General features: G+C 40.6%; 1 protein-coding gene and 1 long non-coding RNA gene across 2 annotated transcripts in view; one reads left to right on the top strand and one right to left on the bottom strand.

Moving 5' to 3' along the window:
* The window catches only part of LOC115067410, a 69155-nt gene extending 56744 nt beyond the window's left edge, over positions 1-12411 (bottom strand). Inside the window, exon 1 of the long non-coding RNA XR_003846836.1 lies at positions 12310-12411. This is a non-coding gene — a long non-coding RNA (uncharacterized LOC115067410). The remainder of the gene's footprint in view (positions 1-12309) is intronic.
* Positions 12376-15349, top strand: part of LOC103748705 (zinc finger protein OZF) — a 29836-nt gene continuing 26862 nt past the window's right edge. Inside the window, exon 1 of the mRNA XM_008851455.3 lies at positions 12376-12599. Within this exon, the coding sequence (XP_008849677.1) occupies positions 12597-12599 (3 nt within the window). The 5' untranslated portion in view covers positions 12376-12596. The remainder of the gene's footprint in view (positions 12600-15349) is intronic.

Genomic DNA, 15349 nt, shown 5'->3' on the forward strand with positions numbered 1-15349 from the left:
GCATACATCAACATCATTAAAGCCATATACAACAAACCTGCAGTCAACACCATTTTAAATGGAGAAAAACGGAAGCATTCCCATTGAAATCAGGAACCAGGCAAGGCTGTCCACTGTCTCCACTCCTTTTTAACATAGTGCCTGAAACTCTTGCAAGAGCAATGAGACAAGAGAAGGAAATTAAAGGAGTAATAATTGGAAAAGAGATCAAATTATCTCATTTGCATATGATATGATATTATACCTAAGAGATGCCAAAAGTTCCACTAGAAAACTAGAAATTATTGGCATGTTCAGTAAAGCAGCAGGTTACAAAATTAATCTGAAAAAGTCTGTAGCCTTTCTATATACCAATAACAAGCAGTCAGGGAAACAGTACATGGAAAAACTCTCTTTCACAACAGCTGCAAAAATTAAAATATCTTGGAATAAACCTGACCAAAGACACTAAAGACCTCTACAATGAAAATTTTAAATCTTTAGAGGGAGAGACTGAGGAAGACATCAGAAGATGGAAGGACCTCCCATGCTCATGAATTGGAAGAATATTGTGAAAATGACCATCCTACCAAAAGCCATTTTTAGATTCAATGAAATGCCAATCAAAACCCCTATGACATTCTTCAGAGAGCTGGAAGAATAATCCTAAATTCATATGGAAGCACAGAATAACTCAGATAGCCAAAGCAACCCTGAGCACTAAGAGAAATGCTGGGGAGATTTTTATACCAAACTTTAAACTGTATTACAGAGCTAAGGTCATAAAAACAATATGGTACTGGCACAAAAATAGGCCTATAGATCAATGGAACAAAATTGAAGACCCAAATATGAGTACATACAATTTAAGCTGCCTGATATTTGACAAAGGGCCCAAGAACATTCACTAGAGGAAAGAAAGTCTGATCAGCAAATGGTGCTGACAAAACTGGATCTCCACCTGTAGAAGAATGAAACTAGATCCTTATCTTTCACCTTGCACAAAATTCAACTCCAAATGGATCAAAGACCTCAATGTGAAGCCTGAAACTCTGAAACAGTTACAAGAAAATATTGGCAATAACCTACAAGATATAGGTGCAGGAAAGGATTTTCTAAACTGAACATCAGTTGCTCAGGAAACAAGGTCAAGAATCACCAAATGGGACCTCTTTAAACTAAAAAACTTCTGTACATCAAACGAATCAACCAAGAAAGTGAAGAGAAAACCCACAGAATGGGAGAAAATCTTCACCAGCAACACTTCTGACAGGGGTTTAACATCCAGAATACATAACGAAGTCAAAAAACAAAGAATAAAGAAAGGAAGTAACCCATTTAAAAGATGGGCTAAGGTGAACAGAGAGTTCTCAAAAGAAGAAATAAAGGTGGCTAAGAAGCATCTTAAAAGGTGATCAACATCATTAGTAATTTTGGAAATGCAAAGTAAAACCACTTTAAGATTTCATCTTACCCCAGACTAGCTAAGATAAAAAGAATAAATGATACCAAATGTTGGAGGGGATGTGGGGAAACAGGAATGCTCATCCACTGCTGGTGGCATTCCAAACTTCTTCAATCCCTATGGAAAGCAGTGTGGAGAACTCTTAAAAACCTACAAATGAACCTAGCATTTGACCCAGTTATACGACTCCTTGGCAAATACCAAAGAACTCATCGTATTGCAGAGACGCTTACACATCCATGTTTGTTGCTGCTCTTTTCACAAAAGCTAAGAGATGGAAGCAACCTAAGTGTTCCTCAACTGATGAGTGCATATTGAAAATGTGGTTCATTTTTACAATGGAGTTTTACTCAGCAGTAAAGAAAGATGAAATCATGAAATATGCAGGTAAATGGATGGAACTAGAAACTGTTATACTAAGTGAATACAAACTCAGAAAAACAAACAACGTATGTTCTCCCTTATTTTATGGATCCTAGCACCAAGTCCTTACAAGTGAGTGTATTTCGAGACATAACTACAGGAACAAGGATAATGGAAAGGAACCAGGGAAGTAAAGGAAAAGAAAGAATCTGAAACAGAACAGTAGGAAACAGGCATTAATAAAGGAGATATGGATAAAAATGAGGTTATTTTAAGGGAAGGGGGAGGGAGGGTTATACAAGGAATCTTGGGGATAAAAGGAAGGAAGGAGCTCAAGAGAGGTGGGACCATAGGAGAAGGGTATTATTAAGGGAGAAATGGGAAAAATGGGGACACTTTAAATCAGGAAACCATGGTGGAAGGGTTAGATAATGCGACAGATAAATAATGCCTAGCTAATTTTTAAAAAGCAGAGGGTAACATATTAATTGAACAACCTACTGACAAATTATATATACAACTAGTTCAAGGAATATAATACATGTCTAGGAAAGATTTATATGAGAACATTTTGTCTTTGCGCAAGCTTTATCTACAAAGCACATGGTAATTAAAAGTACCATACTGGTGGAACTAACCTTCTTGGGTGTCTAACAGTCATACTTTAAGGCCTATACTAATTTGTCCAGAGGGGCATAAAGAACAGTTTTTTCTCCTTGCCCTCCTAGGTCGACTAAGTTCCAGGGGGCTATAAGCATCTCTCAAAATGTCCTGTAAGTTGTGGTGTGTCACCTCTCGTCTTGATCAAGGAGGCAGTCATGCCCACCAAATGGACATGAACCAGTGTCCAGTCTACAAAGAGGAGGGTCATCAAAGAGGAAAATTTTCCTCCATGTTTCCAAGTGAAGCCAGCCATGGTCGAGTAGGACCTTTGACTTATATTCACATAGATGCAACTGGTAAAAGAAAGGAGCCAGGGACTCCTCCCAAGCCCATGTGACCCCTGAGGAACAGATCCTCAAATGCCTAGAGAGTAAAAATAAATTGGTTTATCTGGGCCAACTCTATGGTCTTAAACACCCAAAAGGAAAGTATAAACAAAGATTAAAGGGATCAATATAATTCTTTAAAAGTCCATGTGTATAGCTAAAAGCTACATATTAAGAAACAATGCCAGACAGGAGATACCTTCCTTTGAGTTTTTAGCCAGGATGGCCCAAGAGACTCCCAAAGAGTAACTCAGCATAGAACTTGGAAAATAAACAGCAGACCCCAATCTTATCTAAAGAAATGGTGGCAACTGGTTGTTGCTAGATGAGGAAGAGCTGATCTTCATAAAATAAGGAACTCTAGATAGGCTGCCTATGTTCAGCTGATGGACAAGCACTGGATAATGGCTGGGGGAACCAACTACACAGTGGAGTAACAGGGATTACAAAGTATATGGACTCCAGTGTGTGTGGGGGTACTATGGGAGGGTGCCATTTGGGATGTGGGTATATAGATGAATAAGATATTGTTTGGGATGTTCTGTATGAAATACACACAAAAAAATCAACAAATAAAAAAATTAGTTATATTTGAGAAAGATGCATAAAAATTTACTCCATATTAATTAGTAGAGGTGAAACACACTACCATTGAAATATACTCAATGATTTTACATCCATGCTCAGGTGGCTCTCAGAAAGTAACCAACAGTGACTAGTAATAATCAGATACATAGAGATTAGAGACACATGTGCAAACATCTAAGTGTTAGTAACATTAAAAATTAGTTTTTTCTGTATGAAACAGTATATTTTAAAATGAAATGGAGATCTTTTTTAAAGGTTAAAACCTCATTCAATTTTATGTCATTGCATTTATACTGAGTTCAACTAAAAATTTACAGCCAATATTGAAAGAGATACATCTTTGCTCTGGAAATTGTTAGTGAATATGTTAATGCTGTAATGAAATGCTTCTAATATGTGGTTATTAAGTAAATAATTTTTTAAATTGAATTCAGAAATCTAAAAGAAATGAATGAACTTCTAAAGTCATAGACACCAACAAAGTTAAAGCAATAAAAGATCAATAGTTTAAGCAGACCTATAACAAATAAGGAAATTGAAACAGTAATGCAAAAACCTTCCAACTACAAAAAGTCCAGGCCCAGATGGTTTCACCATAGAATCCTACCAGATAGTCAAAGAAGATCTACAACTAATACTGCTTTAATAATTCAAGAAGAAAAACAGGGGAAAACTCTCAAACTCCTTTTATGAAGCCAGTATCACTCTAATACAAAAACCAGGGAAGGACACAACAAATAAAGAAAACTATAGGCCCATATCCTTAATGAACACAGATGCAAAGATACTCAACAAAATACTCACAAACCACATACAGGCACACATCAAAAAGATCATCTGCAATGATCAAATCAGTTTTATTCCAGAGGTGCAGAGATGGTTCAATCTACATAAGTCAATGAATATAATAAAACATATAAATGGACTTAAAGACAAAAATCACATGGTCATCTCAATAGATGCAGAAAAAGCCTTTGACAAAATCCAACATGCATTCATGTTAAAAGTCCTAGAAGGAATTGGTTTGGAGGGAAAATATCTTAACATAATTAAAACTATATGAAACAAACCCATAGCCAACATCATTCTCAGTAGAAGCATTCACATTAAAATCAGGAACTAAATAAAGCTGTCCACTATCACTACTCCTTTTCAGTACAGTGCTTGAAACTCTTGCAAGAGCAATAAGATAAGAGAAGGAAATTAAAGGATTACTAATTGGAAAAAAAGAGGTCTTTCATTATCACTATTTGGAGATAATATAATATTATACATAAAAAAATCCCCAAAATTCCACCAGAAAACTATTAGAAAAGATTAATACTTTCAGAAGTTTACAAAATCAATTTACAAAAATTTGTAGTCTTTCTATATACAAATAACAAGCAATCAGAAAAAGCATTCAAGGAATTCACAATAACCTCAATTAAAAATAAATTTTTAGTAATAAACGTAACCAAAGATATTAAAGACCTCTAGAATGAAAAATTCAAATCTCTAACGAAAGAGATAGAGGAAGATGCTAGGAGATGGAAAGATCTATCATGTTCATGGACTGGCAGAATTACTATTGTGAAAATGACCATCTTGCCAAAAGCAATATACTGTTTCAATGCAATCCCAATCAAAATACCCATGACATTCTTCACAGAGCTAGAAAAAGTCACCCTAAAATTCATATGAAATCACAAAAGACCCTGGATACCAAAGCAATTTTGGGCAAGAACCTGGAGGAGGTGGAGGGGGAATCATCATACCAGATCTCAGATTATATTACAGAGTTATAGTCATAAAAACAGCACGGTGCTGCCACAAAAACAGACACATAGATAAACGAAACACAACAGAATACTCAAACATGAGGACATGCAATTTCAGTCACCTGATATTTGACAAACGTGCCAAGAATAAACAGTAGAGGAAAAACAGCATCTTCAACAAATGGTGCTGGCAAAACTGGATCTCCACCTGTAGAAGAATTAAATTGAGCCCTTATCTTTCACACTGCACAAAAGTGGAATCAAGGATGAAAGACAAAGTAGAGGAATCAGTTCACCCAGTGAAGGTCAATGAGATTTTTTTTTTAAATGTGAAAGGAACATGGGAGAGTTTGGGGCTATCATGAAAAGAGCTAACCTTTAAATTATGTGAATAGAAGAAGAGAAGCATCACATAGTGAAGAAACAGAAAATATTTTAAATAAATTCATAGAAGAAAATTTCCCAAAACTAGAGAAATAGTTATTCATCCACTCATAAGAGCCCTACAGAACACCAAATAGACATGATCAGAAAGGAAATTCTTGATGGCATATTATAGTTAAAATAGTAAACAAGCAGAGTAAAGAAATGGTATAGAAAGCTGCAAGCTTGAAAGGCCAAGTCATTTACAGAGACAGACTCATCAGAATAACACATGATAATTTGACAGAAACCTTTAATACCAGTGGCCCTGGAAAGATGTGTTCCAAGTTCTGAAAGAGCACAACTGTCGATCCAGACTAGTATATTCAGCAAAACTATCATTACGATTGAAAGAGAAATTAGAGTTTTCCATGACAAAAAGAAATTAAGGAAATCTATAACTACTACGCTATCTCTACAGAGCATACAGAAGGACTATTTCAAGTTGAAAAGAAGGATAAAAGCACTCAAGAGGTCACCAGGAACAAATGAACCATGCTAGGACAGGTAATCAAAAAAGATCTGTGAAGACACCACAAAATCAACATATTGACATGAATTAATACAAATATTTCAATAATAGCTCAGAATATTAATGGCCTCAATTCAAATATAGTCACAGATTAATAGATTGGATTTAAAAAACATCTTTGTGCTGCTTCCAAGAAACACAACTCATCATCAACAAGTACCATCTTAAGGTCAAAGGATGAAAAAGTATTCCAAGCAAATGGAACCAAGAAACCAGCATGTGTAGCTATTCTAAAATTGAATAAAATAGACTTAGTCAAAACTAGTTAGAACAGATGAAGAAGGGACAATTCATGCTCATTAAAGGAAAAGTTCACCAACAGGATATTACAATCCTAAATATATGCACCAAATACAAGGGCAATCAATTTCATTTTTAAATACCATTAGATCTAAAACCACAGATTAATCACACCACTGTGACAGTGTGAAACGATACCCTATTGCCATCAACAGACCAGTCATCAAGAAAGAAGTTAAACAAAGAAACTTAGGAGATAAATGACATCATAAATTAAACTGACCTAAAAGATATCTACAAAACATTCCAACCAAACACTAATGAATCCACATTCTTCTCAGAAGCCCATGGAATTCCCTCTAAAATAGAGCACATATTAGAATACAAAGCAAGACTCAACAAATAAAGGAAAATTGAAATAACATCCTGTATTCTATTTGAGACCACTGAATAAAGCTGGCTATCAAACAATCAGAAAGTACATAAAATCGGCCAGGCATGGTGGCCTACACCTTTAGTCGGGAGGCAGAGGCAGGCAGATCTCTGTGAGTTAAAGGCCAGCCTGATCTATGTAGTGAGTTCCAGGCCATCTGACAACACACTGTTAAATGAAAATTGTGTTAAGGGGGAAATTTAAAAACAAATTTAAAATTTCCTAGAATTGAATGAAAATGAAAACACCACATACCAAATTTATGGTACACAATGAAGGTGGTCCTAAGAGGAACGTTTATAGCACTAATTGCCTACATCAGAAAACTAGAGAAATATCATGTCAATTGTGCAATGATGTTCCTGAAGGCCTTCAAAAACCTAGAAAAAACAACATCTAAAAGGAGTAAATAGGGAGAAATAAACAAAATCGTGGCTAAAATTAATGAAATAGAAATGGGAAAAAAAAACAATCAATGAAATGAAGAGTTTAAAAAAAAAAGATTAACAAGATTGACAGCTTTCTAGCCAAATTAATGCAAAGAAAGGACCCAAATTAACAAAATCAGAAATGCAAAGGGAAAAATTACAATAGACATTGAGGAAATTCAGAGACTACTTTAAAAAATATATATTCCACTAATCTGAAAAATATAAAATAAATGAATGAATTTCTAGATATATATACCCTATCAAAGTTAAGTCAAGATGATAAAAAAATTTTTTGGTCTTTTTTGAGACAGGGTTTTTCTGTAGCCCATGCTGGTCTGGAACTCTATGTAGACTAGGCTGGCCTCAAACTCACAGAGATCCACTTGCCTCTGCCTCTCAAGTGCTGGGACTAAAGGCATGTGCCACAACACACAGCTAAGATGAATAAAATTTAAGCAGGTACATAACAATCAATGAGATGGAAGCAATAAGTTAAAATAGCCAAATAAAAAAAAGCTGCAGACCAGATAGAACTATAGCAGGCCTTCAAAGACGAATTAACACCAATGCTCCTCCAAGTTATTCCATGAAATACAAAAGGAACACTTCCAAATTCTTTTTACAAAACCAGTATTACTCTGATACCAAAACCAAAGACCAAAAATTGACAACTGGGACCTCATTAAACCAAGAAGCTTCTGTACAGCAAAGGACACCATCATTCAAATGAGAGGTAGTCTACAGACTGGGAAAAATTTCTTTACCAGCTATACATCTGACAGAGGGTTAATATCCAGAATATTCAAATAACTTATAAAACTAACTAAATAATAAACACACACACACATCCCACCACCACCACCACCACCATTACCAACAACAACAACCTGATTAAAATTAGGGCAATAGAGTAACCAGAGTTCTCAAAAGATAAACACAAATGGCTGAAAAACATTTCAAAACATCTTCAGATGTCACGGTGCAGTGACTCCAAGCTTGAAAGGGCTTGGGGACCCCGACGGATAGAAATCAGGACGCAGGAGATGCAGAGGCTTGTGTACCAGTGCATGTTTATTGTGAACTAAAGCAAGCTTATATAGGAATCAGATCTGGAGTAACCAAGGAGTAACTAAGTATACATCACTAAACAGAAAGTAACCAAGGAATAACCAAGGATACATTATGTTACTACCAAGAATACATTATTTCACCAACCGAAACTCACACAATGTTTACAGTATCCAAGATTCAGCTACATAATATTTATAATATCTTAGCTATAAGATGTACTGTTTCTGATTACTCTTAGTGAAACTATAATTCATTATTTCTATATAGAAACGAAGCTAACAGTGCTGACAAACTCCAGTGCCCATAAACTGAAACAGAACTCTTTAGTTATGTTTCCAAGACTGCCAATTAATTAGGGAAGCACAGCCTGTCAACTCGGACCACAGAAGCAGAGAGCAGGGACACTCCCAGGGTGGAAGCATTCTTTCTCCAATGCTTAAGTCAAGGCAAGCTGCCACAGCCTAATGCAGCAACGGCTGTGCCCATAATAATAGCTCCCAACATTCAGATTATTAGCTATCATGGAAATGCAAATTAAAACTGTTTTGAGATTGCATCCTAACCCAGTTATAATGGTTAGGAGCAAAAAAGAAATGATAAATGCTGGAAGGATGTAGGGAAAGGGGAATGTTTATTCAATATTTGTGGGAGTGAAAACTGGTGTAGCCACTCTGGAAATTAGTGTGGAGGTTTCTAAAAAATCTAGAAATAGATCTACCACATGATTCAGCTGTACAACTCTAGGGCAGATACATAAAGGACTCTATGTTTTACTACAAAGACACCTGTTCATTCATGTTCACTGCTGTTCTATTCACATTAGCCAGGAAATGGAAACAACCTAGATGTCCATCAGCTGATGAATGGATAATGAAAATATGGAAATATTGCATATTTACAAAATGAAATATTAATCAGCTCTTAAGAAAAACAAGATGAGGGGGCTGGAGAGATGGCTCAGGGGTTAAGAGCACTGACTGCTCTTGCAGAGGACCCAGGTTTGATTTTTAGCACCGACATGGCCATCTGTAACTCTAGTTCCAGGGGATCTGACGCCCTCTTCTAACCTCTTCAGGGGGCAGTGCACGACATGGGTGTACTTACACACATGCAGGCAATACACTAATATACGTAAAATAATAATTAACAAAATATTTTTAAAGAGAAAAGCCAAATACTAAGATTTGCAGTTATATGGATACAACTGGAAATAATCATCCTTAGTGGGGTAATGGAGACTAAGAAAGATAAATGTTGCATGTGTTCTGTCATATGTCCATGCTACATATGAATCTTTATATGAGTTTCAACTGTAAAATCCATAAAAGGTTCAAGAACTAGAAAAGGTTCATGGGGGTGGGGGCTTCATGGAAGTGGAGGTAGAACTCAGTGATACAAGAGGAAAGAGGAATAATGGAACAGGAAGGATTAAATGGAGGAAGGAATTGGAGGGCAGGGCAGAGAAGGGAGTATAGGGAGGGATAACTAACGCTAAAGTACTTTTGGGGGTTTTAAAAATATTTTATTTATTATTTTTATGTGTATGAGTATATTGCCTGCATGTGTATAAGGGTACCCATGTCGTGCAGGGTGTCAGATCCCCTGGAACTGGAGTTAGGACAGTTGTTAGCTGCCATGTGGGTGCTGGGAATTGAACTCAGGTCCTCTGCAAGAGTAGTCAGTGCTCTTAACCACTGAGCCATCTTTACATCCCACTAAAGTACTTTTGAAAAAGTCATACTGTAAACTGTTACTGTAGAAGCTTCTTAAAGTATATACATTCATAATATGCCAGGTATGGTGGTGCATGCCTTTAATCCTAGCACTTGGGAGCAGAGGCAGGTGGATCTCTATGAGTTCAAGGCCAACCAGGTCAACATAGTGAGTTTCAGGCCAGCTGGGTGACGGGGAGACTCTGTCTCAAAAAGACAAAAAAGAAAAATACATACATTTATACATATAAAAAGAATTTAAACTGTGTTACCCTATAATGGGGGGGGTGGATAACCAGATCCCACAGGCTAGCAGTTGCCAGGAAGGGGTTTCTTTTTTTGAAGTTACTGACCAATGGGGTCCCATAGACCCTCAAATAATACTGGCTATTTCCACTGCTCCCTGCTGTAACTTGACAGGGAGACCCTGTAGCTGAAGATACTACATACATGAGTCACAGAACATGGAGAAATCAAGCTGGTACTGACATCAAAGCTTCATCTCTAAGGGCTGGCTTTCATAGTTCTGGAAAGTGCTATTTATGCTATTGACAGGAATAAGTATTCAGTATTAAACTGACACCTAATAACTTGTTATACCCACACATTAGTGCATCGCTCCGCTCTCATCAGAGAAGCTTCTTCTTGCAGCAGATTGTGATTAACAGTGACCAACAACTGGTCAATGTGCAGAGAATAAGAGACTACAGAGTTCTCAGTCCTAAACAGGACACCTTATCATGCTCTTTCTTCCCAAGGATCAGGGATCATTGCAGAAGAGGGGCAGAAAGATTTCATGATGACATCTTCACACATGTACATCAAGCACTTTGCTGATAATAACTTCTAGTCCCTGCCCTTATTTCTCCCCCTCCCATAGCTGCCCCCTTTCCCCTTTAATAGTCTCCTTTTTACTTATAAGTAAATATTTATTATTTTTTTTAATTTCAACTGTATATGGGAGTCTGTGGGTTTTCATGGGAGCATGGATGTGAAGCCATTCTTGTGACATTCAGATTTTGCTCCATTCAGATTCTTACCAGTGATGGTGATTGCTGGATCACATGGTAGTTCTGTGACCAACCTGCAAACTGCTTTCTAAATGGTTATAGTAAGGTTACACATTTAGAAAGGAGACCTGGCCAGGGGGTGGTGGCACAGGCCTTTAATCCTAGCGCTTGGGGAACAGAGACAGGAGGATCTCTGTGGGTTTGAGGCCAGCTGGGGCTTCAGAAAACCCTATCTCAAAAGAAAAAAAAAGAAAAAGAAAAGAAAAGAAAAAGAGACCTTGAGTTCCCATATGTCATTCCCATGTCCTCTCTGACACTTGTAATCTGCCATTGTTTTGCGTGGCCAATCTCACAGCTTTGCTGAGACTTGGAGGAGGTCTGCTACTTGCTGCATTCAGTCCATATCTATCTGCCTACCTATAAACATATATATAGTTTTAAAATGTTTTTGAGCTCCTAGCCTGCACTACTATCCTCAGACCTCTTGGGGTGCCTTCAGGAAATAGGTCCATTCTGAATATATCACATAAATAAACTGCAGTGGGGAAAGGCCTCTTCGTTTGAAAATGCCATATTCACAACAGCTGAAAGGAAGGTTCATTGAGTAACATTATCTCACATTTCTACAGGAGCAGTATAAGTGCTTTTCCCCTAAGCACTTAACATAACAAAATTGCCTCACTCGTCATGGCAAAGCAGCCACCTTTGGAGAGGTACACGAAGCTGTTTTTCAGGATGGAGTAACACTTCAGATGGAAGAGGAAATAAGAAGAATTCTGCATCGAGTGGCAATGGCAGGGGAATTTAAGCAGCCAGAATAAAATTACTTACTTGGAACTGGGTCAGAACCCTGAAACTAACTGTACAGATGCTAGACTATTCTGAGAGAGACTACTGGTTATTTGTTAAATAAACCCATTCTGGTGCCTAAAAAAAAAAAAAATGTTTTTGAAAGATTTCATTTCTTACATTCAGAATTTTACACAATTGGGTAAATAGTGCAGGTGATAAACAACAGGCAGCTACTGACAGCAGCATGGGACCTTGAACACACTGATCTTAGACAAAGGTAGTTCTGGCTTTGCATTCTCTGACAGCCAATAGGCCCCCTGCTGGGAAGAGCAAACTGCAGATAAAGAAAATGCAGATTGCAGTTGATTCCTGAAGCCTCTATTTTACATTGTAACGGTAAAAGTCCTTTGAAAGAAAAGACAGGACATTTCGTTTCCCACCATAGCCTGCCTTAGTACAAGACTAAATGTCAACGGTTAAAAGGAACTGTTTTCTCTCCTGGGAAGCTCTGCTTAACATACCTATGAGCTCTATAGGCCAGGACCCACCATTCCAGCTTCTTTTGCTCTCGGGTTGGTGCAGGAACTGTCACTCAGGGTGGAGTTGCAGCACTGTCCAATCGGAGGCACTGTTGTGACGGACACAGCGACAGCGAGCAGAGGGTGGGACTTCCGTTCTGCAGCCGCTGCTGTCGCCATCGTGGTATCTGTGTCTGGAGTTTCTGGATCCTGTGTCTGTACCTCCGTCGCTCTGTGACCGGCTACAGCCGGAGCCCCACTGCGCGGCGCTGCCCGTCTGGAATCCCGACATGGTGAGCGCGGCGTCGGGAGCGCGGAGGGAAGCTGTGCACCCCGAGCTGGCGGCCGCGGCTCCCCATCGTCCCTGCAGAATCCCCCGGCTCCCCGGGCTGTGGCGGGGCTGGGACGGCTCTGGGCAGCCCGGGTATCCTGTCTGTCCCTGCACCCGGGCTTGAGCCGGGTGCAGCCCTGTGTGCAGCTCTGCCCTGGAGCTTGTGGCGGCGTGCTGAGCGGGAGGAGGGTAGGGCCGAGCTGGGGACGGCCGACTGCGCAGCCGCCACGCCCCACACGAGTCCTGGGGCCGGTGCTGGGTGCTGCGCAGTGGGGTGAGCCGGGTGTAGGGTGCTGCTCGGTGGGGTGTGCCGGGAGCGGGATGGGAGCGCAGTGGGGTGTACCGGGCGCGGATTGGAGAACAGTGGGGTGTACCCGGCCTGGGATGGGATGCAGTGGGGTGTGCCCGGCGCCGGGTCGGGGCGTAGTGGAGTATACCAGGTGCAGGATGCGGCGCTGTGGGGTGTGCCGGGCAGACGAGTCAGGGCCACGGTTGGGGCACAAGTCGTGGTCCCACGCGCCTTCCCGGCTGCCCACCTACCTCCCTGATCTTCTGCAGGGTTTTCCTGGATCTGCTGCCACACAATCCTACACGCCCTCCTCAGCCCCCTCCAGCGTGTGCCTCTGGTTTGTGTCTCTGGCTGTCTTTGTCAAAATCTTATGATGGTTCTTTGAAATTCTGTGGCTGTCTGACTGTGGGAATCCAGGTCTGGGGGCTGTACCTCCCGCCCCGCCCCTTTTTTTCCTTCTCTGTCAGTAGCTCGTCTTTCCCTAGTGTTTGATGAGTTTCCCTATTTCCTTAAAGCCCTGGAGTACTTGAGTGACCTGGCAATTGCCCTCTCTAAGCCATTTTCTTTTTCTGTCATTAAGAATGAACCTAAGGATGGGTACATGCAAGGCAGGCGCTCTGCCATGAGCCAAGCCAAGTACTTGGACGTTTTTTAAAAAAATGTTTATTACATATATTAATGGTACATAATAGTAAATTCTGTTATTGACGTCTTCTATGTGTGTGTAATGTATTTATGTCATATTCACCCCATTACCCTCTTGACCCCTTCCCGCTCCCACTGATCCCTTTCATCTTCACAAGTCCCTCTTGCTTTCAAGATTTATTTTTCTGGCCCAGGACTTTTAGATGTGCATGGGAGAGGAGTTGATTATAGGATCATGGGCCCCAAACCAGGGACTGCACCCCTGAACAATCTCTCCTGCATCAATCATTAACTGCTTATAAATCATCAAGGAGGGTTGGCACCTGGTGAGTCCTTCACCACCCCTCTGTTTTGAGGCTTAGTGTAACTCCAGCCCAGGCTAGCCTTGAACTTGCCTTTCTCCTCCCTGTGTCCTTTATGGAAGTGAACAGAAAAGTCTGGGCAGGTGCAGGTGTTTGACAGGAACCCAGGTACCAGCTTCTCTTTTTCCTCCCCTGCTCCACCTCTGAGTCTGCCGGTGCCTCATGGGTCTGGGCATGGGGAGAAGCTCTGATTGTGTCCTTTCCTGAGAAATCCCAGCACCCAGCCCAAGACCAGGGCTCTGGGGGCCATGTGACTCCCTCCACTGCTCTGTTCTGACTCGTAATACAGGGAGGGGAAGAAGCTCAGTGATTGGAAACGTGGCTCAGTTGCTTAGGAGCAGGAGAACTGAGCAGTGGTAGGTTCCAAGTGTCCCTCCTTAGGACTTATCCTCAAAGCACCAGGCAGTCCCAGTTTCCCTTGGAGTGAGTACTGGGTCACAGAGAGTGGAGGAGGAGGAGGATTGGGAGACCTGGAGTTCAGGAAATGGGGACTGCTTACCAAACCTGAGCTATGACATATGTGAGTCCCTATGTCTCTACAGTTCTGCCCCTCCATCTCTTGCCTCCTTTCTACCCTGCTTGTGTGTTCCTTTTGATGTTTGTATTTGATTGTTCAGATAGGGTCTCACTCTGTAGTCTAGACTGAACATAAGACATGTCAGTCCTCCTGCCTTAGCCTCCTGATCATTGGGCATTTATAGCCGTGAGCCACTGTACCCACCTCCCTGTGCCTTTTTGTCGCCCCCTCTCTTTATCTCCCTCTTTGTCCCTTGGGTGGGTCTCTAAGTCACTGAAACTGTGCTTAGAGCCCTGCTCTGGAAGGTACTTTGGCTGGTTTGACCCCTATCCAGGTGGGTGGTTTACTAGGGAATGTAGGATGCTAGAAGAGCTGTACACAAAGGTTTCACCCCTCTCTCCACCTTCTTTCCCTCTCTAAATGTCTCCTTCAGTGCTCTTTTAATGGGAAAGAGGGGAGGGAGGTATAGACCTGGGTTTAAATCTCACCTGCAAGCCAGGCATATAATCCCAGTTACTGAAGACCCTGAGGAAAGAAACTGTACCGCTAGCCTGAGAAGTACAAAACGTGCTGCAGGTGAGCCTGGGCAACTTGGTGAAACTGTGTCTCAAAAGAAGAGAAAAAGAAGTGGGTCCAGTTCAGTGGTAGAGCAGTTGTCTGACATGTGCTCTGGGTTCCATTCCCCATCACCATCTGTCTTTGGGACTCAGAGCAGTCAATCACTGTCTTGTGATTCAGTTCTACAGAATAGTGACGCCACCCCTTATCTGCCAGTGTGGTGCAGCCATAGCAAAACAAGTAAGGAAGTTAGTGCCCATGAGCCTTCCCTTGAGGAACCCTGGACCCAGAAAGGGGCTATGTGAAGCTGTGCCCACTGCAAAGAAAGGAAAGCTAAGGCC

Source organism: Nannospalax galili, unplaced genomic scaffold, assembly GCF_000622305.1.
Source record: "Nannospalax galili isolate Female #2095 unplaced genomic scaffold, S.galili_v1.0 scaffold664, whole genome shotgun sequence".
NCBI lineage: Eukaryota > Metazoa > Chordata > Mammalia > Rodentia > Spalacidae > Nannospalax > Nannospalax galili.